The 27,905-nt window shown below is 45.4% G+C and overlaps 1 protein-coding gene across 2 annotated transcripts; it reads left to right on the plus strand.

Moving 5' to 3' along the window:
• The first annotated feature begins 411 nt into the window (after nucleotides 1-411).
• Nucleotides 412-27,589, plus strand: NEK9 (NIMA related kinase 9). 2 transcript variants are annotated; one of them, XM_048307699.1, is made up of 23 exons: nucleotides 412-673; nucleotides 1,066-1,095; nucleotides 1,845-2,022; nucleotides 5,055-5,110; nucleotides 5,954-6,024; nucleotides 9,827-9,932; nucleotides 12,850-12,981; nucleotides 13,958-14,068; nucleotides 14,633-14,697; nucleotides 15,649-15,699; nucleotides 16,423-16,615; nucleotides 17,829-17,973; nucleotides 18,983-19,183; nucleotides 19,601-19,647; nucleotides 20,471-20,626; nucleotides 21,014-21,122; nucleotides 21,662-21,823; nucleotides 22,199-22,369; nucleotides 22,585-22,644; nucleotides 23,218-23,408; nucleotides 23,639-23,803; nucleotides 24,477-24,689; nucleotides 25,089-27,589. In XM_048307699.1, the coding sequence occupies exons 1-23, from the start codon at nucleotides 485-487 to the stop codon at nucleotides 25,209-25,211; spliced, it is 2,925 nt and encodes a 974-aa protein (XP_048163656.1). In that variant the 5' UTR covers nucleotides 412-484; the 3' UTR covers nucleotides 25,212-27,589. The 2 variants fall into 2 exon arrangements, with proteins under 2 accessions (XP_048163656.1, XP_048163657.1); XM_048307700.1 differs by lacking the exon at nucleotides 1,066-1,095.
• The last annotated feature ends 316 nt before the right edge of the window (nucleotides 27,590-27,905 follow it).

Genomic DNA, 27,905 nt, shown 5'->3' on the forward strand with positions numbered 1-27,905 from the left:
TGTGAAATGTGTATCCACTGCAAGTGCTCCAAGTGCTCCAGCAGATCTTTGTGCTTGGGGTGCAGTCGTGGTGTTTATCCATGCGTATGTTCTCCCTTGTGTCAATTATTTTCCAATAATACATATTATGTGTAGCATGGCTAAGCAAAAAGAAACATTAGCATCTGTACAATAAGAAGCAGTAATTACTTTTTCGATACAAATCAGTTATTTCAGGCAGTTTTTTATTCTTACAAGCTTTTTAAGAAACTAACGTTGAACGCTTGTCTTCCTGGGAAGTGAATTCGCGCACCGCCGCGGCTCTGTGCGCCCCGAGCCCGCTCCCGGCGGCGGGCGGGGCGGGGGCCGGGCCCGGCGGGGCGGGAGCGCGGAGGTCGCGGCGGCGGCAGCGGCGGGAAGCGGTTCCGGGTCGCCGTCGGGAGCCGACATGGAGCCCGCGGGGCCGCGCTGAGGGAGCGCCGGGCCGAGCGGGGCCGCCATCGCCATGTCGCTGGGCGAGTACGAGCGGCACTGCGACTCCATCAGCTCCGACTTCGGCAACGAGTCCTCGGGCAGGGGCGGCTCCCGCGGCGGCGGCGGCGTGCCCGGCGAGCAGGAGGAGCTGCACTACATCCCCATCCGCACCCTGGGCCGCGGCGCCTTCGGCGAGGCCACCCTGTACCGCCGCACCGAGGTAGGTAGGCGGCCCCGGCGGCGGGAGAGGGGCCCCGCTCCGCCGCCCCCGCCAAGGGGCCCCGGGGCCGCTCCGATGTGGGCGGGGGCCGCCGCCAGGGGCCGGTGCTTGAAGGCGCCGGTGCCTGAGGAGCCGCAGCGGGGTTCGGCCCCTGGGGTGACCGACAGCTGCCAGAGTGACACTGACAGCCCCCAGGATGACATCCCCCGGAACCCTCTGAGAATAGCTCGGACACGAAGTGACAACTTCAGCTCTCAGTGTCCAGGGGTGCAGGGTCTGGGTTTTGGCACGTTTGGGTACTGCCAGTCTCTGGATCCCCTGAAGTTTCGCAGGGAGATGTGGAGATTCTTCTGACGCTAGTAGACTACTCATTTTTCTATGTTTTGTTCCAGTCACAGAGGACATGGGGTCATCTCATACAGGTAACTCGCTCACGTACTCAGCATTTCAATGTAATCAGGGGAGACTGGATGAAAAGCCACTCCTCTCGTTGCTCCCAACTCATTTAATACCATCCAGTTCAATTGTAGTTGTAGTTTTTAGCGGCTGTCAAGGAAAAATAATTGATTTATTTCCAAAGGGAAGTTCTTCAGTTTTTTTTCTGGCCATCTTGAGGTGTTATGGCTTGGGCAATAAGTGAACACTGTTCGCTTGAGAGGTCACTCATAGCATGGCTGACAATGTGTGTGGGCCTAATAAGGGCAAACTAAATTAATTCTTATTTCCTTATTGGTTTGCTTTGCTTTTTGTTTTTTTTTTTTTTTTCTCTATGCTTTTTCCTTTGAATATTTGTAACAGCTTATGGTCTTGTACACTATCCTACAGTTACAGGATTAAAAATACAATGTTGTCCCTTTATTGAACGGGAGTATGTTTAGTCTTTATTGAAATAAAACAGACCCTGTGTTTTTCCCTTGGTTTGGTGTTTTGGTTTTGGTTTTTTTTCCCAAAGTGAGTATTGGCCAGCTAGAAAGATGGCTTCAGGCCGTTGCTATTTTTAATGACAAACAACAAACCTCAAAATGTAAGTTGTTAAGAATATTTGTCTGAAATCTGTAAGAGACAGGAAAGTCTTTTGCTTTTCTTGATATTTTAATTTCCTGCTGTAAAGGCACAGACTGTTTTCTTCATAACAGTGTCTTTTTAATTGAAAGATGTTTTTGTGTTTCAGGATGACTCACTTGTAGTGTGGAAAGAGGTGGACCTGACCCGGCTGTCAGAAAAGGAGCGTCGTGATGCTTTGAACGAAATTGTTATCCTGGCCCTGTTGCAGCATGAAAACATCATCGCATACTACAATCACTTCATGGATAACACCACGCTCCTGATTGAGCTGGAGTACTGTAATGGTGAGATCCCTACTCCCGTTTATAAAGAGGCAGCTGCCATGTGTCCAGGTCACCCTCCTGTAGAACCTGCAGCAAGTATTTCTGGGGTGTCATCTGGAGAGCAGAAGAGTAGAGGTGAATTCTGCTGCGTAGCTCCTGAAGAAGGGACTGAGAACCCTTTTGATTTGTGTCTCAGGTGCTAAAAAAGGAAGCCCAGTAGGGCTAGGTTCACTTCTGCTAGTGGAGGTAGTCTATGCAGTAGACGATTTCTTGAGTTTTCTGAAAGGCTTGTGCACTGGAAGGAGTGGGTTTTTGGTGATAAATGCTTCTAGTGCACCTTGCTGTGTTCTTTTAGGAGGGCAGTGGGAAAAGACCATGAGTACAGAGCTGGGCTGTTTTTTCAATACTGTCACTTAAATAGTTTTATAATTTGGCAGTTATAAATCAAAGCTTAAAAATCTCCTGGTACACTGCAGTTATGGCTTTTTCCTGCCTTCTGCTTTCAGCTTCTACATTTACTATTAAAAAAACACAAACAACAAACCTGGTCCTTCTGGTGGTGGAGAAAATTTTGAAATTCTGTCCAAGAGTAGCTTAGATGGTGGTGTTTGGAGCTTGCAAGGGAAACAGTTGTAGCTCAGATGGAGCAATAGAAGGATTTGGTATGAGCTTCTGACTAGCAGCTGCTCTTAGACAGCAGGAAGAGGAGCCCATATACAGCTTACACTGCTGGAACAGGATACGTGCCTAGAACTTCAGTGTGGTTCCTGTTTGAGTGAGTGGGACAGCTCCCCAGGCTAAGTATGTGGTGTTTGTATAGGGCTTGCATTAAGCCTTGGCTCATTGGTAGAAACATTTTTTGCTGGAAAAGGCTATCATCATGTTGTGATCACCTTATACAACAGATTGCTTCCACTGGAACAGGTTGGAGAGCATAACAGAGTTATGCAAAGTCTTTTTGAAGGGTGTCAGACACCCTGGTTGACAGCTTGACCAAAGCCGTTTTTTCTTCTCTGCTTTTTGTTGTTATGGAGGGTGGAGTCCAGTGTGAGCATAGGGGAATGTTAGCTCTTTGAGGCACCTTTTATTTTAGGGGTTCTCTCTGTGTGTGAGTTACTTACTTGCCCTGGAAAGACTGCATGCTTGAGGCCATTATAAATTTGTTGGAGAGCATAGAGAAAAGCTGCGTAGTATTGATGTCTGTGCACATTTGTAAATGCCTCTGTTGGCTTTGGGATAATAACCAAGAGATGAGTGTATAGCTGGTGTTGCCTGAATGTGTGTGAATGGTACAGAACAAGGGACATGAGAAAGAGGAAATCTTGTTTGGACTTCCATGTAGTGGTTTTGCCAATGCATTAATAGTTGTTTCTTTGGCTTTTTTTTTCAGTGTACAAACCCAAGATAATTTGTGAGTAATTTTTAAAGTAAGACTGGACTAGTCACTGTCAGACATTCCTCAGAATCCAAAGGTTTTACTGTTTAATTGGCTTGTCTCTTCTGAAGATCCAGAAAAGAATTTCAAGTTTCAGTAAATGTTGCCCCTATTTTACAGAAGAAGAAGCCAAGTTATTGATTTTAGTTCCGTGTGTATATCATGGTACTGTAAGACTTGGATTTGCCATGGGATAACATCAGTGAATACAAATGAAATATATTTGGGAAGAAATATCCTATAAAATACTGTAATTGAAAAGAGAATAATCTATGTCAGAAGGTTAGATGTGATTAGATAAAACAAATACTAAATTAATTTTGTTTTCACATGTGTGCATAGACACATGTTATATGTATTGGTTATATGAGTCAAGACCTAACTTGTCTTCTTGTGTAGGATTTTGGTAACTTAGTACCTATCGTTTTGGCTGCTCTTTGGTTCAGAAAAGCTGCAAAAAAGATGGGAAAAAAAGAGAGATGAAGAACACAATTGACTAAAAGCCTGCAAAGTTTGAATGGTTAGAGCAGACATTTATAAGAAGAAGCAGAAGTAAATACTTTGATTAAATTGTGAATGTGAAGAGTGATTTGTAGCTAATTTGTAAATGTGAATGTAAGGCAGAAAAAAAAATGTTGGGAAGTTACAGCAAGGCTGAATGAGAAGAAATTAAGAGAGGGGAATCTCAATTAGAAAAATCTTCCTAACATGGAAGTTTGAATTAAGTCCCTCAAGTAGACAGCAGAGTCATTGCAGCCTGTTTTGGACATTTATCACTTGACAGGCCCATGGAAGTCATACAGCCAAAAGCTGTCTTGCACCATGGGAATGGTCCTGGTGATCCATTACAATTAGGACATAATATATGATAATTGGGAATTGGAATGGCAACAGGAGGTGATCAGAGTTTTGGGATTTACTGTTTGGATACTGATCTGACAGGGAGTATGTCTACCTGCAGCCCTCAGCATCATTTCTTTTAGCTCTCCTTGATTTTCAGTCTGCTGTCTTGAAGTCATGGGGCACCCTGAAGATTCTGCTGATTTCAGGCTTCTGTTAGTGGTACTGCTGTTGTCAGTGCTTTGTGAATTCTGCACCAATGTTTTTGGTAGGGCAGATAAAGGAGAGGCCAGTCAGAGCTGGGCAGTAAGTAGCAAAAGACAGTAAATTGTGCTTTCAGGGACTACTCTGACCTTAAAATTGTTTTCTTTCTCTTTTTTAATGTGTTATCTATATATATAATGCTGAACAGGACAATCTCACGTGATTTGGTGTAAGTTAATGCGTGTTTACATGCCCCAAGAAAAACTTTAAAAAAGTAAGTAAAATGTAGAGACTGCTGGCAGAGCTTACTGATTTGCTTCGCAGAGAGTATTAAAGGGTGCTGTTAAAGATTCATCTCTGCTTAGCCTTGATTACACCACTGAAGTTCTTAGATGGAAGAAGAACTTAGTTTTGTGGATGCATGACCAGTTTAAGTGAAGAATGCTGAGAGAGAGCTGTAGTGATTGATCAGATCTCTTAGGGGATTTGAGTATTCCCAGCAGCACTTGAGCAGAGTAACTGTTGCCATTAACTAAGATGAACCTCTGTTTTTCTCACTCACTTATAATTTCAGGAGGGAACCTCTACGATAAGATTCTGCGACAGAAAGACAAGTTATTTGAAGAAGAGGTAATTTGGACTGGTTTGAGGGAGCAGTAGGGCTGGCTTAATGTTCTGGGGATCTGTAGGGTTATTTGAGTATTTCTTCAAATTTTTTTTCATTGTGATGGTGGGGAATTTCTGTGTTTATCTGGGGGCTGGCATCCTCCTGGTTCAATATTGTAAGCATTTATGGACTATCCAAAACTTATTTTAACTGTCTATAAGCAGTACATAGTTCCAAGGGAGGAATAATGAAAGAGAGCTGGCTTTCTTCACCTTACCATCTTGGCAAACATTTAACTTTTAAACCTCTTTCTGTGTTTCTTCCTAGTGGGCACTCTACTTCTCTCCCTTCTTAATCATTTTGTAGGGGGTTTTTTGAGTAATTTCCTTGAATCTGTCTTACTATTCTCTTTTTCTGTCTTTATTTTATTTAAACGTACTTTCTGCTGTCTGCTTTCACTGCATGCTGAGCTGATTAATGATTACACTTACTTGTCTTATATAGTGACTTCTAAGACTTTCTGGCTTATGGAGAGTATTTAATGGCCACAATTCATATTTTGGAGAGCACAACTGTAGATGTTTCCCAAGTGGTCATTAGTTGTCATTCTTAAGTCTTTTCACTTAAATCTGTGGCACTTGTCAGGACAGACACTACAAATGGCAGTAGAACAATTTACCTATTGGAATATCTTTTTTAGAGATTTCCAAACCAGGAAATTCTAAAATTTTCATACTCCCGAAAGAGCATCTAAATGGTATGGCCAGGCCCTCTTGCTGTGCCTCAGTGTGACAGGGACAGGTAGGGTTTTATGTTTTTTTATTTTTTTCGAGCCTCACGTAATGCTTATATTCCTACCTATGCAGATGGTGGTTTGGTATCTCTTTCAAATTGCATCAGCAGTGAGCTGCATTCATCGAGCAGGAATTCTTCACAGGTAAGTGTGGCATGCAGCAAAGCTGAGGTAACCAGTGCAGGTCATGGGGTGAGTGAGGAACTCCTTTGTTTCTTTGTTTAAAGCAAGCGCCAACCTTCTCTCCAAAGTGTAATAGGATCTCCTAGATGTTAAGTATCCTTTTTTTATTGGGCTAGAAACCATCTTGTGATAAATGTGCAGGAAATCTTGTATTTGAAAATGGAACTGCAGCTGTGTGAACAAAGAGTTTATCCACATAGGAAGGCAGTAAATTTGCCCTTTATTGCTATAGCACATAAATGATGTTTGTTAAAGTGGGTAGGAAGAGCAGTTACCACAGGCCAAAGGTACTTCCGACCTGTTCCACAATTAATAGCTGCAATCCAGTGTGTACATCATTCTGTAATTCCTGGAGGCTAGTAGTGATGAAGACTTTGCATTTGTCCATTGCTGCAATATAACCCATGTGAAGATTTGTCCTGCATTTGTCTGAATCTTATTTCTTTGGCCTGTTGCTTAAGGACCTAGTACAGTCTGTTAACTTGTAGTGGTAATTTTGACAGTTATTCTGAGATTTTAATGTGTAGCTATTTACCTTTTTGTGTTGCCGTTTTCTGTTTGGGAGCAGTAAATTTCATGTCTTACGTGTGTTTCAAGGAGGCTGTGATGTTCTGGGGAGTATTGCACGTGTAGACAGACACTTCCAGCACAGTTGGATCGTGTGCTGCACTAACTTATGTGCATAGCTGGGTGAGGATATTTTCTGTAGGATAGCGTCCTGGCTGCTGCCATTCTGAATCTTTAGTAATTGGCAAGCCTTGCTAATGAGGGGTTGGTAGCCTACACTCAGCAAAGTAGTGCCTAAGTTTTTGGCCTAAAGCAGATGTCATGTCTGTCCTGCTTTGCAGTGATTTCCTACTTATCACTTCTGGACATGTGTGGCCCCAAATCCTTCCACAATAACGAATGGAACAATTATTTAAATGTTTGCAGTGATTTCCTTCTGCTGCAGACATTGTCAGAGTGACCCAGAACTTTGCGATGCCCCAAGTGGATGAGTGCAAAGTGCTGCTTTACTTGATGTTTTCCTGATCTACACTGGGAAGTTGTTGATGGTACGTCAGGAAAAGAGGGTGTTAAGGGTGCTATGAAGTGTTGGCCATGAAAAACATATCATGCTGCAGGGGCTTCCTCTCTGTTTCCAGCCTCTTGTGTTGATCTGTGAAACTACATACAGATTACTCTGTCTGGGAGAGAGTGTTTTCAGTGAGTTTTGGAGTTGGGGGTATTTGTGGCCATCAGCCTTTTGATCTCTTGGGCACAGTATGTCATAGAATCATGGTATCATTAAGGTTGGAAAAGACCTCCAAGATCTGAAGAGTCCAACTGAGCACCACCATGTCAACTAAACCATAGCAGTAAGTGCCATGTCTACTTGTTTCTTGAATGCTTCCAGGGATGGTGGCTCTACCACTTCCCTGGACAGCCCGTTCCAATGCTTAACAACCCTTTCAGTGAAGAAATCCTTCTGATGTCCAACCTGAACCTCCCTTGGTATATCCTGAGGCCATTTCCTCTTGTGACAACTGTCACCTTGGAAAGGAGACTGACCCCCATCTTGCTGCAATCTCCTTTCAGGCAGTGGTAGAGAGTGATAAGGTCTCAGTGGAGCCTCCTTTTCTCCAGGCTAAACAACCACAGCTCCCTCAGCTGCTTCTCATCAGACTTGTGCTCCAGACCTTTCACCAGCTCTGTTCAGAGAATCAGCCGTTCTGCAGCACCTCAATGTCTTTCTTGCAGTGAGGGGCCCAGAACTGAACTTGAAGTGTGGCCTTGCCGGTACTGAGTATAGGGGAACAATACCTGCCCTGGTCCTGCTGGACACGCTTTTTCTGATACAAGCCAGGGTGCCATTGGCCGTCTTGACCACTTGGGCACACCCTGGCTCATGTTCAGCTGCTGTCAAGTGGCACCCCCAGGTCCTTTTCTGCTGGGCAGCTTTCCAGCCATTCTGCCCTCAGCCTGTAGCACTGCCTGGGGTTGTTGTGGCCCAAGTGCGGAACTTGATATTTCACCTTACTGAACCTCTACAGTTGGCCTCAGCCTATCGATCTAGGCTGTCTAGATCCCAGTGTAGAGCCTCTCCTAGCCTTCAGCCCATCAACACTCCTGCCCAGCTTGGTGTTGTCTGCAAACTGACTGAGGGTGCACCCAATCCCCTCGTCCAAAACATCAATAAAGATATTAAACAGGAGTGGCCCCAACACTGAGCCCTGGGGAACCCCACTGGTGATTGACTGCCAACTGGATGTGGCACCCATCACCACTATGCTCTGTACCTGGCCACCCAGGCAGTTTTTAACCCAGCAAAGAGTGCACTTATACAAGCCATGGGCGGCCAGCTTCTCCAGCAGCCTGCTCCTGCATCTCTAACATTTCCTTCTTAAAGTATGTCCAGCCTTCCTAGACCTCTGTGTTTTTAAGAGCCATTTCCCAAGGGACTGTCTGAACCAGTGTCCCAAAAAGACCAAAATTTGCCCGCCAGAACTCCAAGGTGGAGGTTTTGTTGGCCCCCTTACTGACTTCACCAAGAATTGAAAACTCTGTCATTTCATGGTTGCTACCTAAGACAGCCTCCAACCACCACATCTCCCACCAGCCCCTGTCTGTTCAGAAATAGCAGGCACTGCCCCGGTAGCCTTGCTAACCAGCTGTGTCATGAAGTTATCTTCCACACACTCCAGGAACCTCCTAGACAGCCTCCTCTCTGCTGTGTTGAGTTTCCAGCAGACATGCAGCAGGTTAAAGTCTCCCACAAAAACTAGCGATCATGAAACTTCAGCCAGCTGCTTATGGAATCTCATCTAGCTCTTCATCCTGGTTGGGTGGTCCTCCCCCTGATTCTCACCCATAGGTAGTGAACCATATCGTCACTGACCTTGGCCTCTGTGCAGTCAAAACGCTCCCTAAGGTACAGAGCCACCCCCCACTGCCTCTCCTTGCTCACCTGTGCCTTATGAAGAGCTGCATTGGAGCACTCCAATAGTGCAAGTCCACCCACCACATTTCCATGATGGCAGCCGTGTCACAGCTTTCCTGCTGCACAGTGGCTTCCAGCTCCTCCTGTTTGTTACCTGCATTGTGTGCATTGGTGCAGATGCACTTCAGCTGGGCTATTGATTTCACCCCCAACACTGGCATGCAGCCCACAGCCTCATCTCTAGTGAGCCTGGTCTTATCTCCTTCCCCCTTCCAACCTAGACTTAAAGCCTTCTCAATCAGCCCAACCAACTCATGGACTAGAATCCTATGTTGTGTTATAAAGAGTACTTCTTGAGGGGTAAGGACATTATGCTTAAGTTCTAGAGTGACATCTGTTTCACACCCTCTGTGTATGTGTTTATATTTGCAGACGTACATATTCATACTTACACTTACGTTTTTAGTGAGCTCAGGGACTCCTGGCTTGGGTCTATTTATAAAACTAGCAAAAATAAGATCTGCTCAATGACCTTCATATGAGAAGAAACTGAGAGGGGGGGAAAGAACTATCTTTGATCTGCGGCCTTTACATGGGTGTCTGGAGCCTGAGCTTTTGAAACTGTGTTGTGTTTGTGTGGGGAATGTGATAAAACATGGATAACTGCAGTTGCCCCCAGTACTTGGGGCAAAATTGCCTTTGGAGAGCTCTGTGTATGTGCGTGTTACAGAGTGCTGGCAGAGTAGCAAGTAGCTCATTTTGGGGGGAAGGTGTAGTAATGCATGGAAAACTGTGAAATCTGAAAGTGTATTTGAGTGTTTGAATTTCTTTTTCTTGTTTCAGAGATATAAAGACATTAAATATCTTTCTAACGAAGGCAAACCTGATTAAACTGGGAGACTATGGATTGGCAAAGAAGCTGAACTCTGAGTACTCTATGGCTGAGACTGTGAGTATCTGCCATCTTTGTGTGCAAACCGAGTTGTGTTTTTCTTTCATCTTTGCATGTCTTGCAGAAGACCAGGGACGCTGTACATTCTTGCTGCTTGTTTTCTGTTACTTTCCTTTCCCTCACCCCTCCATTTCCCTCGGTGTTATGGTATCATAGCATTAAAGTTGGAAAAGACGTCTAAGGTCATTGAGTCCAACTGTTAACCCAGCACTGCTGTGTTCACCACTAAACCATGTCCCCAAGTGCTGCATCCACGTGTTTTTTTGAACACTTCCAGGGATGGTGACTCAGCTACTTCTTCGAGCATCTTGTTCCAGTGCCTGACCCTTTCACTGAAGAAATTTTTCCTAGTGTTTTATGTAAACCTCCTCTGGTGCAACTTGGGGCCATTTCTTCTTGTCATGTCACTTACTACTTGGAGACCAACACCCACCTCGCTACAACTTTACTTCCTAACTTTGTCTCACTAACTGGCATATTTGCTGATGTGTTGCAGCCTGCAGTTATATTTGCTCCCAGGTTACCTCTTGGAGGTCTGTCTCTCTGGAAAGCAGCAGTAGACTAAAGATAGGTGCCACTGTGGGAATAGAATTGTACTAGAGCTAGCGTAGCCATGCTAGAGAGCGCTACTCTTCTTTCCCTTTGGCATGGAACTGAATCTGTGAATGCGAAGGCAGTGCTAGCTGAAGGACAGAGACAGCATTATAGTCAAATCAGAACAGCGCTCTCCCTCTGGGCTAGTTAAGTCCAGCTTAACATATTAAATTAATTTTGTCATGCTGCTGTGCTAACAGGTAAATTTTACCTCAGGCGGATCTGAGATAGCTTGGATGTGCATGCCTGACATTGCGCTGTGCCATAGGCATGTCTCATATCTCTTTAATATCCAGGCTCTGTGAAGAAGCAAGAAAGGCACTTGTGCTTCTTATGGGAACCAGGTGTATGGTTTATTGGTAATGTTCCTAAAGGGGGGCAAAGCTTTATAGGAGAGATTAATTCTACCAGAAGGCTGTCAAGCTTGGCCTCGTTCCAGACCCTGCCAGAAAGCATTTTCACAGCCAGTTTTGACACAGGGTAAGCTGTATTGCAGGCACCTAAAAGGTTCAGCTTGGATTTCTCAGCTCCATTAATTTCTCTGGTGAGTGTTAGGCTTGGAAAGGGAGACACTGTCTGGGCTTCCTATCTGCTAAAGGCCTTTATTATAGTTTGGTGCACAAGCCAGCTCGCACTTCCCCTTACCAGGCTGTATTATTCGATTAGATGCCAGGTGTTGGTGTTCTGTTAGGATGTGTAGTTAAATATTTGCCACTCCCCTTCCAGAACATGAGCACTATTGTGCAGTTCCTCTGTAAGTGGGAACTCAAGGCTACTGCATAAAGCCATCACTAGGCTGGGCTGCAGCAGAACCACTTCTGTTTTGACACACTTCTCGTGGCCTTCTGGCTTTCAGAGGCAGTTTGCTCTGTGCTATGAATTTCCAGGTTTGTTTTTGCCTGTGTTGTCTGTATTCATCTATACCTACTATACCTGCAAGTATTGTTTTTTCCTTTTTCACATACAAAAAATTTTGAACTACACACCTTCCACCATATTTTGGGGGTTTTTTTGCTGGCTATGCTCTGGTCTAGTTGCTCAATTTGTAACCTAATGACCAGTGGCAGACTGGAAGTCATTTTTTTGGGAAATGAGTGCAAAACATGTTATTGTCAGTATTTGTAATTGTAGCAGTCAAATTGTGATTTTGTAGAATGTTCACATCTTGCTTACTAAACACTGATTTCTTAATTTATCATTCTTTCTCCCATTTACCCAAGAAGATATGGAAAATAATCTGTATCTTACAGAAATCTTACATTATCCTTTGCTTAAAAAAGGTTTAGGTGCAGTGTCCTAGTGCTCCATGTGATACTCCAGTTCTTAGGGCTTCTAAACCTTCCCAGGGCCAGGACTCTGTCACGCTCTGTAACAGAAAATGGGAGGGAGATGGCAGATTCTGAATGCACCCATTTGATATACAGTGTACTAGCAGAGTCTGATGAAGGGCAGGCTTTGTAGTCCTTGGAATTTTGCTGAGAGAGTTGAAAAGAGGTCATCTATAAATATTTCTCCTTTTTCTAAATTCTGTCTCATTTTATTTTGCTGTCTAGTTTCTTTCTAAGGAGTGAGCTCCATTCATCTGGAAGCTCCATTCTTAAATCTTTTATCATGTTTGTTCTGCATCTCCTTGTTGTGACTTTGAGTTAAGCCACTATTTCTGCAGTACCCGGGAGATCTTCTGTATTTACATGCACGGTTTTGGATTTTTTGTGTGGCGGGGATATTTGTTCTACACAAAACAATCGTTCAGGAAAGTCCACTTCTGAAGGGAAAGCCTGTTGGGTGGGACTCAAGCCAGCTTTCTACATACTGACCCAAAAGGAGCCCTTCTTTTCGTTTGAGACAGAGCAGCCTTTGTCCTGGCAGTATCTTGTGATCAGAGTGGCTCCATAGCTAAGGTCTGGCACCTGTATTTGGAAGCTTTGCTAGATCCCTTTTTCTTCAGCCTCGTGGGATGATTTCCATGTCAGTACATAAGGCCCTGATTACCTCTAAATGATGTGTATTTAAGAGAGGGGAAAGTCACTGCTGCGTTTTTGTGACTACTGCTCTATTGAGAAGTATGTACTACATCAGGTACATGAGAAGAGAGGTGTCTAGGATCTTTTAGGAAGCTCAGGGAAAGACAGGTTTGTGGATGAGAGGGGAAGAAGTGTGCTTATTGTTCCCATCCCTCCAGCACATTAGTGAGGTATATCACTTCAAGTGCTGTGTCAGAGCAGTGTCTAGCTCTGTTCTGTATGAACGTAATGGGTACAGAGCTCCTGAATTGAAGGCTGCTGGATCATTTCTGATTTTTAAATGTTATTTTTCCTAGCTGGTGGGAACTCCATATTACATGTCCCCAGAACTCTGCCAGGGTGTGAAATACAACTTCAAATCAGATATTTGGGCTGTGGGCTGTGTCATCTTTGAACTGCTTACTCTGAAGAGGACCTTTGATGCTACTGTAAGTCTGCAAACCATTATGGACTGAATAACCTTATTTTTTTATTGTCCTAAGACTCAGACTTGGCTCATAGATTTCGTCAGCTGTGTTTTTCTTTCAATGTTGTTTAAATCTGCCAGTTAAAAAAAACAGTGGCCTGAGAGTGACAGCTATAGTCAGAGAAGATGCATAATTTCCCTTACCCTTCAAGCAGATTTCCCTTCTGCCTTCATGCAGCAGCCTGTCTGGCTTCTGCCAAACCCACTCTTGTCTTCAGCCCAGGTTTACTAGTTGCAGAATAATAACTGTGCTAATTTGTATCATGATTGTGAATGAAGTATCCTTTTGACTACAAGGAGGAGGTTTGTGACCGTGTAGTCTTTTTGCTCTTTTAGCATTACTAGCTGGGAATTTTCTGTGTAGCAGTTTGTAGCAAAAAGTTCCAGCCTTCAGATTTCATAGGACCTAATCCTTTTGCTCTTTCTCAAAGCTTGGTTGCAAGAGAAGTCTGGTCAAGCTGGCGTAGGGAGGGTGAAAGGAGCATTGCTGGCTGACACATGTGATTTGCCAGCTTGTGCCATGTCATGGGAAAAGCTGCTAGTTGCCATAGGCAAGATTTTGTAACCCTGAAAGACATGATGTGAAAATACCATCCTTGCCTGACTTTCTCTTGTGGTGGCTCTTGAGGACCTAGCAACTTTGCTGCTGTGCTGTGTTTAGTGGCAATATGCAGCATAGGAGATTTCATGCAGAGAGAAGCCTGTTTTCCCTGCACTGTTAGAGAATTTGGTGAAAAGCTGGATGTTGCCACTAAGTCCTAGCTACCAGAGGTACCATTTCTGCAGGAATTGTTATTAGGTTTCTGGAGAACCTGCTAGGCAGGGAAGAAGAGAGATGTGTCCTGATCAGAGATGGAGGAAGAAAATAATGGTGGCCTATAGCATCTCTCCCCATGGGACACATTGTTCTGGTTCCATTATGTCTGGTTTCTGCCTAGAATCCCCTGAACCTTTGTGTGAAGATTGTACAGGGAAATCGTGCCATGGAGGTTGATTCCACTGTCTACTCCTGGGAGCTGATCCAGATGGTAAACTCCTGCCTTGATCAGGTGGGTGAGATACTTTCTAATTTTCAGATACCCTTTCCCAGCTGTCTCAGCTGTGGAACTCAGGGGTGAAGGGGAATGACATGCCTGTTTCAGTATGTGAGCTGTTGATGCAGGGTAATTTTTGTGAGGCCTGAGACATCTCTAAGGATGGACTTTCTCCAGTCCTCTGAAAGCTTTGTCTCAGTCCTGCAGGCTCTGGAGGTGTGCTGGGTTTACTCTGTTCACAAGTATTTAATGGGCTGGCAGAAGCAATTATTTTTTAATGCAGTGCTGTGGAGGTAGGAGCATCACGTCAGTGCAGTCTCTTAAGGCTCTGGCTTTCTGTAGGGAATTGATTTCTTGAAAGCAAACATAGTATTAATACCTTTGGAGCATGCAAGTCCCTCCTGCACATCTGTAGTATTTTATCCCTATTCATTCTAAATATTTGAATTAATTCCTTTCCCTTCTGAAGGGAGTCAGGGAAAGAGGTCCATGCAGGCTTTAATGAGGTCTTCTACCCCAAGATTTTGTTGTAGATGATGAGTATTTCGCAGAGAATTACTTGTTGCTTCCTTCTTTCAGGACCCAGAAAAGAGACCCACTGCAGATGAATTGCTTGAACATCCCCTTCTCAGCAAACGCAGGAGGTAATCAGATGGTCTTGCTCGAAACCTGGATGGCTGACAGGGAAAACAGGAGGGTTTGTGCAGGCTGGTGGTGTTTATGCTTTTATAGCAATGTCCTTAAGTGAATTTAGTCTGATGTGAGGCAGTTATTTAAGTACTTCATTCTCTTTAGGGCAAAAGTGCATTTTTGCAGTCTTGTCTTCTATCTGATGTTCTGTTGGTGCATGGGAAAGGTTTCTGCATCCTTAGAAGCTGTTGTATTGAGAACCTTGAGGTATTCCATTCTGAGACTCTGAGGAATGCTGCTTTCTACTCTTCAAATTTCTGAGAATGAAGAGTCACAGAGATCCTCTTGTAGTCATTGGAAAAAGCCATTTTGAATATATATATTCAAAATATATGGATCATTCAGTATAGAGACCCTCACTTTTTCCTTTTGTTGCCTTCCTCTTTGGGAGAGACTTGCATTGAAAGTGGTCCATTTTTAGCTTAGTTTGACCATCAGCCTGCACGCACTATCTTGTCATGAAAGGTGGATGATAATTCTGGGCTGTTTCTGTCCCATGTTGGTTTCTTTGGGAACAGCAGACTTAGTCCTTTATATCAATACTCTTTTGCATGATGATCAGCAGAGTTTGAGTTTTGTCTTGCTGTATGCATTGGTAAAAGCCCAAATCCTGATAATATTTAGCCATTTAAGGTTATTCTTGTGCAATATGGGTATTGGTTGGCCACATTTTTATACCTACGTAGTTTGTTGTCCTCAGCTCTCCTGGAAGTTTGTTAGCTGTGTGGTACATTACTTCTGCCCTATTTACTTTGTATTGCTGTGAGCTGGTAAACAGCTGCCACATTTCCTCCAAGAGGCAGCAGCATTTTATTGGAAAGGAAAACACTCTGTGTGTGCTGCTTGTCAGTATATTGCATAGAGCAATGTTGCTGTTTCCTAAAATGCTTTTTCTCCCTTGGCAGGGAGATGGAAGAGAAAGTCACGCTGCTTAATGGGCCAAATAAGCGACCAAGGTAATTATTTAGACATGCTTGAAAGGAAGCATGGAGAGAACAGCTCCCCACAGAAGAACTGGGACTGTCAGCCTCTGACAACTTTAATGGAATAGTGTAGTTTAGAAGTTCCCTGAATGCTAGAAATCTGACACAGTTGTTGCATGCTTGTCCTGTGTTTTACTCTGCCTTTTATATCCTACTTATTTGTATGGCTGGAGCTGTACCTCAGCAAGTCCCATCCAGCTCTAATCTGTCCTACTGAGGATGTAGTCTTCACAGCCTACATATCTGAATTGTAAAGTAGATCTCTCCTTTCACACAGATTCCCTTCAGCAGGAGGAATATGACTGTCTGAATGATGAATATTACATTAATATAAATATCTTCTATAAAACTTGGTATAGCAGAGGTTCACCACAGTTCCCAGCAAACCTGTAAGCAGGGTTGCTCTGTGAAGCAGATAGCTTCTGTGAGATGCATAGCTGGTTGTCTGGTATTTATCAGATAGAGTTTGACCAATTTTTCCTCATAAACTTGGAAGTACTAACACTATCTGAGCACCTTATGTGAAGTTGTCCCTGTTCATGGGTTGTTCAGAGTTTGCTGGAAGAACAGTTTTTGAAAACAAAACCCATGAACGGTTGTGAAGAGGAAACTGCTAGACAACAGCAGGAAAATGGATGATGACAGGGAATGCAAACTCAAAAGCATGTGTATTTTGTTTGGGGGGGTCTTGTGCAGGTCAAGTACCATGAACGAGGCTCCCATTGCAGTGGTGACTTCACGCACTAGTGAGGTGTATGTTTGGGGGGGTGGTAAGTCCACCCCCCAGAAGCTGGATGCCATCAAAAGTGGCTGCAGCGCGCGCCAGGTGTGTGCTGGTAACACTCACTTTGCTGTGGTGACAGTGGAGAAGGAGCTCTACACCTGGGTGGTAAGTGAGACAAACTGCAGGAGGCGAGTAAGAGTGGGAAAGGAGGCTTCACATCTACTGCTGACCATTCACGAGCCTGTTTGACTCAGATGGGCAGGAAGCTTGGAAAGGGAGAAATCTGACTGCAGTGGACACTGAGGCTATCTGATTTGGGGCTGACCCAAGTCTCCCAAGGCAAGTGTGTTTCTGGGAGACATTTTCCATTGTGACAGGAAGTATCTTGGAGACTTGCTGTGCCCTTGAGGTTTGTAGATGGTGGTCTTGTAGGCCCAAACACTGAGTCAAACATCTCTCCATTCCCTTCCTGACTACTAGACAGGCAGTGGAGACTTACTGATTCTCTGGCCTTTGTATTTTTGAGGAGGGTTTTTCAAGATCAGAATGGGTGGGATGAGTGACCTTTTTGCAGTACAGTTGTCATCTGCAAGGCAAGTTGTGTCTGAAGGCACAGGCATCTTATGCTAAACAACTCTGCTTTTTATGATGACTGGAAATTCTGGAATAGTTTAAAGTGAATAAAAAATGTCGGCATATAATGCATTTTAAACAATTGAATCCAGTCTTCTCAGGTTTAGATGGTCAGTGGCATGGAGGTGTTCTCCATTTCCAGGCTTCCATGGATTTTTGTATTGATTATACAGACTCTGTTAAGATAGATTAGAAGATAAGTCAGTGAGAAAAGAAAGAGATCCAAATAGGAGAACAACTTGGACTAATTTGCTGGATATTCCTGCAAGAACAGCCACTGAAAACTTTCAGCTGGCAATTAATAGTTTCAGTTTCAACGCTACTTGTTTTGTTTTTCCTGTATAATTGCTATGTCAGGCCACTTCAGTGACGTTTGTTTCAGGTTATGCATTTCTTTGCAGCTGTTAGGATTTACAAAAGTAGCTCAAAAATCTTAAGGATGAATTTCAGTCCTGCAGTAGGGAGCAGGTTCTGTAGCCTGGCAGAAAGGAGCAGGGGTTCCTCACCAGCTGGTGTCCTGAGACTGGATGGCTCCTTGTTAGTGCATCACTGCCAGAAAGCCTGTGCTGCCACTGAGAACATTGCCTGCTGTGTGCACAGAGATAGCAGTCTCTTCCCTAGAGTAGACAGAACATTTCCTCTTGCTCCTTGCAGTCTTCTGTTGTTTGTTTGTGGTGCTGTTAACTATTGACACCATCTCTGGGATTGTGGAAATGTAACCTCACTAGGTGTTTCTGTCTTGCAGAATATGCAGGGGGGCACCAAGTTACATGGGCAGCTGGGACATGGAGACAGAGCTTCCTACCGGCAGCCAAAGCATGTTGAGAAGCTTCAGGGAAAAGCCATTCGTCAGGTGTCCTGTGGAGATGATTTCACAGTGTGCATCACGGGTGAGAGCTGGAAGTCCTTTGGCTCAGACTATTATGGATGTGTAGGCATTGACAAGTCCCTTCACTTTTCTGAGCTGTTGGAGGTGTTTGCCTTCACCATCAGATTAGCAAAGCAGCTTTGTGCACAAAGGAGAAAGCCCCATATGCTACTCATCCCTCAGTTTTGAGGATAGTATCAACATTATTACATTTGGGATAGATTATGTCTCAACATTTGAGATATTTCAACATTATTACACAGAGGAAGATACTGACTCCCAAGAAAGATGGGGTTTTGCTAAGGATGTGCTCCTTTTTGGTGATAAAGCTGGGTGTTGACCACAAATCCACGTGTCTGTGCAGAGTCTCTGCTTTTACCAGTGCATGTGTTGCCTCCAAACATGCTCGTACTAAAGATAAAGACAGTGAAGCCTGAAGTCAAGAATGTAGATGTGTTTGAAACTCTCTTTGGACTGCGTGGGGAAAGAATCACCCAGTGATGAAAAAGAATGTGTATCTTGGATTTGCTGTTTAATTCAGAATGCTTGACACCTGGTAGCTGTCTCTAGTTCTAACCCTGTTCATGCTTTTTAAAAGATGTGTTAGGTGTGGTGTTGTCTATTGCAGAAGAATTTGACTCTCGCTTTACCCATGCAAATGATTCTCAACGAGGTAGTTTCAAGCTTATTTTGCCAGTGCTGAAAAGGCAGAGATTTGACAGAGATAAGCTCAGGTGGTCATTTTGAGGAAGGAGTGACTTAGGGAGCCACAGAATCAATTTGTGGGTTACTGTTAAAGAAAGTGGCAGGTTCAACCAAAGATTTTTTGGCACTGAAGTAGCTGCAGGTTGTCAGGTAAGATCATCCATCTTAACATGAACAAGAAAGGACTCCATAGTCTCCTGATGACATTCTTCTGCACTAAAGAGGGTGACTGCAGAAAAGAAGTTGCTCTGACCATGTCCTAAGAAGTTAATATGCAGCCTAACACAAGCTCTGTGTGCTGACCAAGCTTCCTTTATGTCCTTTAGATGAGGGCCAGGTGTATGCCTTTGGCTCCGACTATTATGGATGCATTGGTGTTGACAAGGCTTATGGCTCTGAAGTGCTTGAGCCCCTGCAGCTGGATTTCTTTCTTACCAATGCTGTGGAGCAAGTCTCATGTGGAGATAACCACGTGGCAGTGCTGACAAGGAACAGAGAAGTCTACACGTGGGGCTGTGGAGAGTACGGTAGGTAGAGTCTCCCTGATCCCTAAGGGCACTGGGGCATGCCTGCCAGAAAGTGGCTTGGTGCAGGTGTGTAATGCAGGGCCTGAGTGAGGGCTGCCTGGTACATACCCTGGGGGCAAAAAACACTGTTTCTTTGGGACTTTATTTACTTGTAAAATTGGGAACTGGAGACTGAAGCCTTAGGACTTTACTCTGGAAGGCTCTAGGCTGCCACTTGGCTTCCCTGTGGGTAGGGCAATGGTTCTGTGAGTGGGGTTGGATTCCCTTGAGGATTGGCAGGCGATGATGGATGTAGGGGAGCAGGGAGATTCTAGTTCTGTAGGGAGATTCTTTTGGGACTATGGAGAGACAATACCAGCTCCTAGATATGGGCACCTGGTGAGGCCATTTTTAACTGCAGTATTTTCACGGATGCAGGACGCTTGGGCTTGGATTCAGAAGAAGATCACTACACCCCTCAGAAGGTAGGGCTATGACTACTCAAAATCCACAAGGGCATAAATCCAAATGAGTTGCTGTTTGGAAATACTATCTCTCTGAGGCTCAGGTGGTTTTTTTGAGACATCATCCAGTTTGCAAGGGTTTTAATTTTGCTTTCTCACTTCATTTTGCTTCATTTCTCTGCTAGAGATCATGGCAGAGTCATACCACTCACGAACCGAACAGCATCATAGCTTAGAGCTTCATTGCTCTGATTTCCATGATGGAACTGGAAATGCTGCCTTAATGTTGTAGAAATCATAGTGAGAACTACCAAATGGCTTACCTTGGGTCTGTAGGGGAAACTCACAGCAGTGCAATTGCTGCGAGTCTTTGAATGTAATATAATGAGTTAAAGATTAAGTTGAAAGTAAAACCCTCTTGAAATACAGTGCTGGGGTAACTGAAAATAGAAACAAATAAGGATGTGCCTGGAAGCCAAATATCCGTGATCACACAGATCACACAGTATCACACCCACACAGCACAACCACAAACCCAGCCCTGCTCACCCAACTGGGTTTGGTGTTTGTAGGCCCCATCTGGCCAGGTTGACCATGCATCATGTTTCAGGTTCCTGTGCTGGTCACTGGTGTCTGCCTTGAATTTCTGCACTGTGACCGGAGTTTCCATATGCTACAGGCTTTATGGTATTCTTACACCTTCATTCAAAATAACTGTGTTGGCTATTGATAGTGTCCAGACTAGCTGTGCTACTGCTCTACCCCCATATGTTTTCCATGTGCCAGCTTCTGTGTAATAGGTGTTGGGATTTTTATTTTCTTAGGATGTGTTTCTTCCACCTAGGTGGATGTTCCGAAGACCTTAAACATTGTGTCTGTTCACTGTGGCTGTGATGGAACTTTCCTGCTCACCCAGACAGGCAAAGTCTTGGCATGTGGACTCAACGAGTTCAACAAGCTGGGCCTGAATCAGTGCACATCAGGGATAATCAATCATGATGTAAGTGCATTTGGATCCCTTTCATCAGCTCCCAGCAATCAGTAGCATATGGGGAAGTGGAAGTCCTGTGACAAAGTGTTCATTAGCTTTGTGCCAATGCTTTAGTTCAGTCAAGACAATGGATACTGGGATTGTGGGAAGAGGCAATTTGTTCCTCTTCCTCAGTTTTCTGTCTGCCCTGTGGGCTTATGTGAGATCTGAGGTAAAACACAGTGAACTGCTCTGTGGTGACTTATCCAATGATAGGGATTCTGGCAGTTCATTACCATGCTTGTGTTAGGACTGTCTAGGTTTAATGTCATGGTCAGACCTGGACCTGCTTGAGTAGGCTTTAGCTGATGAATGTGTGGTTTTTTTCACTCTGTGCTTACCCACGTCTTTTGTCAGACATACTGTGAGGTGCCATACGCCACTTCCCTTACTTTGGCCAAGCAGCTGTCCTTCTACAAGATCCGTACCATTTCTCCAGGGAAGACACACACAGCTTCTATTGATGGTGAGAGCCTTGTGCATTAAGAACTGAATGTTGGTTGCTGAATTACATTACATCAACTTTGCCCTTTCAGCCTGGCCCTTGACACTGGGGGTTTTGCTCTCGGTAGCAAGGTTCATGGCTGCTCCAGGAACTCAGGATTCCTGTTTCTCAGCAGTCTTTGTTTCCTGGCCAGCTGAAGCAGCAATGTCAGCCTTCCTGTTTTATTAAAGAGGAGAAAAAAGTTTTGGGAAGTATCATGCTCTGGGCTAGCAGAGGAATAATTTATGATCAACTTAGGCTTTGCTCAAGCGACATCAGTCAGAGAGCTGTGAGGAGTCCCAGCCCCCAGCATCAGAAAAGGGAAGCAGTGGGAGAAGGAACTGGGGAGGTGTTTCCAGGCTAAACCCCATTCCTTTTGGCTGGTACCGTTCCCTTCCAGCCTGGCTGGCTGCTCAGCAAAGCCCTTCCTGTTCATGGGCTGTTGCTGCTCGTGCTCTGTATGCATGGCTGCTTCCAGAGCTGGGCCCTTGCTGTGACTGTCTCCTCCTTCTTCCTGTCAGAGCGAGGCCGCCTGCTGACCTTCGGCTCCAACAAGTGCGGACAGCTTGGTGTTGGGGACTATAAGAAGCACCTGGGAATAAACCTGCTGGGAGGCCCCTTGGGGGGTAAGCAGGTGATCAGGGTTTCATGTGGAGATGAATTCACCATAGCTGCTACTGACGGTGAGTGGGTCTTTGCCAAGTTGCGGTGGGTTATTTTAAACTTAATCTGCAGAGTGGTTAACTGGCTCGCACTGATCATTTCCTTTACCAGCCCCGCAGCACATTGCCGAAATAAAGAAATCCTCCTAGACTGGGGCTGTCTTGCCCTGGTAATGGCCCCAGTGCAGCCCCAAGTATTTGCTGTCCCTAAGGCTGTAGAGTACTGACTTGGTGGCTGTTGTTAGGTTTGTTATTGGTTTGTTCTCCCACTGTCAAAACTGAGCTGGTGGATTAGATACTTTGGGATGGCAGTTACAGCAGAAAGACTGATCCTTACAGTAATTACAGGCCGAGAAGGAGGGAAGAAATTGAGCCCCTGAATTTCTCTTTCCTCAGACAACCACATCTTTGCTTGGGGTAATGGCGGGAATGGGCGTCTGGCAATGACATCGACTGAGAGAGCTCATGGCTCAGATATTTGTACCTCGTGGCCTCGGCCAATATTTGGATCATTGCATCATGTTCCAGACCTGTCATGCCGTGGCTGGCACACCATCATCATTGTTGGTAAGTGTAAATTTAGGATGAAGTTTTGGGATCTTGTGTATGATGATATATTCCTTGCCAGGACTGAGAGTATAAATCCTGCTTGGGAACAGGCCAAATTTCTGGGAGGAATGTGGCAAGCTGCTCTGAGCCATAGGCCTGCAACACTGGCTTTGTAGGAGTTGTCTTGCTTTCTGTGTGGCACTCAACCTGAAAGCATGCTTCTCTCCTTGCAGAAAAGGTGTTGAACTCTAAAACAATACGATCCAACAGCAGTGGTCTATCCATTGGTACTGGTAAGTAACCTGCCCTGGGGAGCTCTGTTTTAAGTCCATCCAGTGGTTAGCTTGAGTGGATGAAGTTTGGTCTTGCAGCATGCTTTCTCTGTGTTTGAAAGGCCTCACAGAAGAGCTCAAAGGGAAGAAATCTAGTTGGTGCCATGCATGGGAAGGGACGGCCCAAAGCTGAGAAAGCAACAACTGAAACAGAAGAGAAACAACATGGGTGCAGAGAGGCCTTTGTGGTTGAGGAACTTCAATTTGACAAGGAAAAGCTGAGAGGAATTCACTGAAGGGAACTGATGTGGGAAGGGGCTCTATGGGGGTAGTTGCTGGAGAGATGGAGTCCAATTTCTTGGACCTGTGAGAGGGCTGGGGCCAAGAAACTGCAGAAGACTGCTGCACACAAGCCCTCGTGGAGAGGTCTGCAGGGAGTGTTAGGAGCTAAAGTGCTGAGGGAGATAATGCTAGCATGTGCTCTCACCGTGACCATACAGCACAAATTTATGCATCTTCTCTGTTCCATCTGGGGTTTGGCAACAGGAATAGCAGAGGTGGGAAAAGTATAAGGTTTTCACTTCTGTTTGCTAGTGGCTCAGAGCTGCACAACTGGAGGAGGAGAGGAAGAGGATAATGAACAGGAAGCAGAAACCCCCAATCCCAGTGGAGGCTTTCGGGGAACCATGGAAGCAGATCGTGAGCTGGGGGGCTGGATCAGCACTGCGGAAGCTAAGGGAGGCAACAGTGCTGACAGCAGCTCCTGCCCTGGCTGGCTGCGGAAGGTAACGCGGTTTCTCAGAAATGCCTTAAAATGGGGATCGAGGCTGGGAAAATTGGGTGGCCCTTTCCACCTTTGAGGGATGCTCTGATAGGTTCTTAGAGCCGTGTTGTACGGAGCCCTTAAGGCCTCACTGCCTGTTTAACCACAAGAGGGTGTTGGTGCATCGACTGAGAAGATGAAATGAGCTGCAGGAAGTTGGCAGTCCTGACAGTGCTGCTTTTGTGTATCCAGGAGCTGGAGAATGCTGAGTTCATCCCCATGCCTGACAGCCCCTTTCCACTGAGCATGGCTTCTTCAGAGCCTGAGAAGGAGACTCTTCCTTACCAGAAACTTCAGGGACTCAAAGTGGCCTCTGAGGAACCTGTTGGATTAAACAAGCCCAAAACGGAGCCCTGGGTAAAGTTATCCAAGTGAATGCATGGCTAAAAGCTCTTGGGGACCATAAATGGCAATGTTTGAATTGTGGGAGAGCTGAGAAGAGACTGTTGGATTGGCCTAATTCATCTGGATGAGGAAAAGAGGGCTGGTGATAATCAGAGATGATGCTGCAAAGAGAAAAATTCCCAAGGATCTAGAACACAGAGCTGATTCGTGGTCAGATTTAAAGTAATGAGATCAGTTCTGTGGAAAAATGTGCTTAATGCAATTGGAAAAAAGAAGCCAAGGGCTCAGAAGCCTAGCAGAAAATAGAAATTTAGAAAGCAGAATTTTCTGTGAGATAGGAAGAAGAATTGATACAGAAAATTGCTGAAAAATTACAACCTGTGGGACTACCTAGCTCCAGGAGTTTTCTGTCCCAAGAGGGGAGACAGATCCTACGCTTAGGGAAATGGGGGTAAACTAGATGGATTTTGGTGATAGGAGGATGGGAACAAGCTTCCCAGGAAAAGGAGGAAGCTAGCAGCTTTGTACAGAAGACAGAAGGAGAAGTAGCTTGTTGACCCTGGCTGCTAGAAGTTTGGCAAGCGGGGAAACAAGATAACATGCTGAGCATGTTTTTTTCTTGTGGCATATACAACTCCTGGCCTTGCACTCAAACCTGGCCTGACTTCTTTCCATATCTCTGCAGCCTACTTGCCTGAGTCCAACCTTGCCGTGTGGTGAAGGGAAGGATGCATCTCCTGGGACAGGCTGCGTGTGCAGTGCTCTGCAAGTGGAGGTGACACACCTCCGAGGCCTGGTTTTACAGTGTCTGGATGATCAGAAGAAACTGCAGCAGGAAACCATTCGTCTGAGTGCCCAGCTCCAGCGGTTCTGCAGGAGGATGGAGGAAATGCAGCAGGTGAGAATCTGTCACCTGAGTGCACATCATGCTCAGGGCTCACCATGCTCCTGCAGATTGTGGAGGCTGTGCAGAAGGAAGCAGCTCTTAACAGCCATCTCCATCAGAGCAGAATTTGGTGGGACTAAGAATGGTGCCTGTTTCTTGTATAAGCTGCTGATGCAGGCTCTAATAGTAGCAAATTAGGAATGAAGCCAAGAAGAGTTTCTTCTGAGGATAGCCCACTCTTTGCGGGACCTGGGATTTCCCTTTATTTCTCCTGATGAGAAGGGATGGGCAGTCAGATGTTGCGAAGGGCCACAAATGGCTGTGGAGAATACAAACTGGGCACTGTGCAGCTTCTAGCTTTTTTGCAGCTAGTCCTGGCGCTGTTTGGGTAACTGCTGTGTGTTTTGACAGGTGAAGGTTCATTCCAAAGGAACACAGACTACCAAAGAGGAGATGGAAGTGGATCCGAAACCTGATGTGGATTCAGATTCCTGGTGTCTCCTGGGAACGGACTCGTGCCGCTCCAACCTCTAGTCTCCTGAGCCCACTGGGATCCATCTAACTTCACAGCACACTAACTGAATGCAGAGAGCGGCTTTTCTGGCGTCAGGTCACTCGCAGACAAGGAGCGAGGCCGGAGGCTCCAGAGCAGCACCCATGTACGTTTGATATGAACTAGGAGTGAGTTTGAGAGGGGGAGGGCCCTTGAGCTCTAGGCCAGCTCAGTGATTGAAGCAGCAGCAGCTCCTCTTTTTACCTTATCTGTCAGTTCTGCACGTGAGGCAGAACGGCCCCATTATGGCGATGGCTCCAGTAGCAGCTTGTGGCCCTTTCATTGTTTCACTGTTTCCTGGGAGCTGCCTTTGGGACCCCAGTATTCATCACTGCATCTCTAGATGAGAGGAGGAAACATGTTTTGTACTGAAGCTGGCTGAACCCTAAGATTCGCCACCTTCACTTCAGAGGGGTGAAGGACTAGGATCCTCTCCTTACCACATGGTAAGGCCCCGCCGGTGAGGCTGCTTCCCTCTGCTCAGGGGCAGAGGGACCAGCGAGCGTATCATTCTGGAGGCAGTGGAGATGTTCCTCTTAGGGAGATAATGGCAGACAGCATGTCCCTGGCCTTGAGGCATAGCTTCTGGCCATATGGCTGTGTCCACTGGTCTGTAGAGACAGAGTTTGAAGGCTGTATTCTGGGTGCTGAGGGCTTTCCAACTTCCAGGCAATGCACCGAGATGAGTGAATCAGGTGTTTCCCGTAGCAGTAGTGGGAACTGTCTGAGATGAGATCTGTAGTTCTCAGTTTCAGACCACCTGCTTCCCAACCAGATGCCAAGCATCTGGGCCTCAGACTAAGTTACCCGTTTCTTGCTCCAGCTATTCAACTTTGTTTGGGTGCCAGAGTTTCTGGTTTCTTGGCATAAGCCTGTAGCTGCTCCCTGCTTGGCTTCTCTTCTGCTCAGTCCCTGTGCCTACGCTCTTGTGTGGGTGTGGGAAGAATCCGTGTTTTTCCACTCAGTGTTTTGATGAAGCTGGAATGCCATTTCCTACCCAGAATAGGTCACTACTGCTGTGGTCACAGGATGTAGCCTTCCCCAAAGACCATGAATGATCAAATCTCAGTCCGGAATTCACCTTCTTTCAAGAAGTGAGAAGCTTTCCCAAGAAAATTGGAGATGGGAAGAGGCATGGTCCGATGCTCAAGATTTCCTCATTTTCTGTTAGAGAATTAGGTTAATTTTATTCCCCTTAAATTTATTAGCAAACTGACTGTGAAGTAAAGCTTATGGGATTGGTAGAATCCCTGGGAGCAGCTAGCTTCCCCTGCCATACATGGCGCCTCTAAGGAGTCCTGCGTTCCTCTCACCTTTGCTGTGAGAGTGGGGTTGTGATTTCATCAGGCTTAAATGATCCCCATCAATGGCATGTTACTAGAATTGCCTTAGGTCTACTGGAGGTGGATATCGTGTCACCTCTGACAGATCTCTTTTGAGATTGTTCCGGGGCATCCAGCATTCCCCGTTTGTCTCTAGAGGTGGATGCCAAACCATTTGCTTGTAACGTAATGCTCCTAAAATACTTCTTTAGTGCCCATTGCTAGTATCTGGGAGCTGAATCAAGTGCCATCTTCCCAATGCAGTGTCCAGGGCAAGGATCGTTCCAGTGTGCCTGTCCATTGGTACCAAAAGCAGGGCAGGAGAGCCCTCCTGGGAGGGGGTGAGCCTCAGGTACAGCCAGGCTTGTTTGCCCTTGTGACTCTGCTCTCCTTTCCCCCGTGTGTGTTGGAGCCAGTTCTCAGTTCAGGGTCCCGGCTTGAGGGTCGTTGGTCACATTGCAAACAGTGCCTTCGAGGAGTGAAAAGTTGAGCCTGAGCCATGTCCAATAAGCAAGCACCAAGCTGATGAGAGTCGCTCTTCTGCAGTGCACTGCTATCCTCATTTCTCAATGCTCTGCAGTTGGGAAGCTAGGTGCACAGACTGGATTCCCCTTGGATCTAGTGGAGGATTAGGGTTCCTGACAGAAGATGCCCTGTGCTCCACAATCTCATATGTGCCTTAGAGGATTCACGCTATCCAGGTTGTGCCTGTTACAGACCACAGATTTCACACCAGCCAGCTATGCAACAAAAAAAGCAGTTTAAAGGTAGCACCTTTGTCTTGGGCTGAAAATGGAAAGGCAGGTGGGCAGAAGTGCCTTCGAGCAGTTTCAAGCCCTTTTTACTTCTCCCCTTCTTGCAGTGCTAGCTCTATATGTGTTGGTCTCCTGCTAGTATTGCTACTGAGTTGTTGTAGTGGAACACAACTTACGCCTGCTCTGACACTCTAGCTGAAAACTAGTTTGTCGTCATCTTTCATTGAAAGGTTAAAGGGTGGAGTGGTTTGGAATTTCTGTTTAAATAAATGTTTAAACTCATATTTCTGTGTTTGGAGTTTTTTTCTTGTCTTTTTTTTTCCGAGAGGGGAAAGGGAAATATGTATACAGTTATCTGGTTTTGTGGCATTCTGGTTTTGATTATTTTCTTTTGCTTATAGAAAGAGGGTGAAAGGGCTTTTAGGTTCTTTCCTGTGGTAAAAAAAAAAGTCAGTTTCTGTGTCCCTTCATTTAAAAAAGCCAACAACAATCAAACAAAAAACCAATTCTTTTCTCATACTGCTACATCTCCTCCTAGTGACGTCAGGAGCTTTTGTGTGTGTGTGTGTGTGTTTATTTCCACAGTTTGAGTGCCAAG

The sequence above is a fragment of the Corvus hawaiiensis genome, chromosome 6 (genome assembly GCF_020740725.1).
Source record: "Corvus hawaiiensis isolate bCorHaw1 chromosome 6, bCorHaw1.pri.cur, whole genome shotgun sequence".
Lineage (NCBI taxonomy): Eukaryota > Metazoa > Chordata > Aves > Passeriformes > Corvidae > Corvus > Corvus hawaiiensis.

What these genes read in the sequence shown, in the direction of transcription:
- NEK9 (XM_048307699.1), top strand. Translation starts at nt 485, where the DNA reads ATGTCGCTGGGCGAGTACGAGCGGCACTGCGACTCCATCAGCTCCGAC. An exon ending in GTGGGGCTGTGGAGAGTACG is followed by an intron (nt 19,184 to 19,600) that starts GTAGGTAGAGTC and finishes TCACGGATGCAG; the next exon opens with GACGCTTGGGCTTGGATTCA. An exon ending in CACCATAGCTGCTACTGACG is followed by an intron (nt 21,824 to 22,198) that starts GTGAGTGGGTCT and finishes CTCTTTCCTCAG; the next exon opens with ACAACCACATCTTTGCTTGG.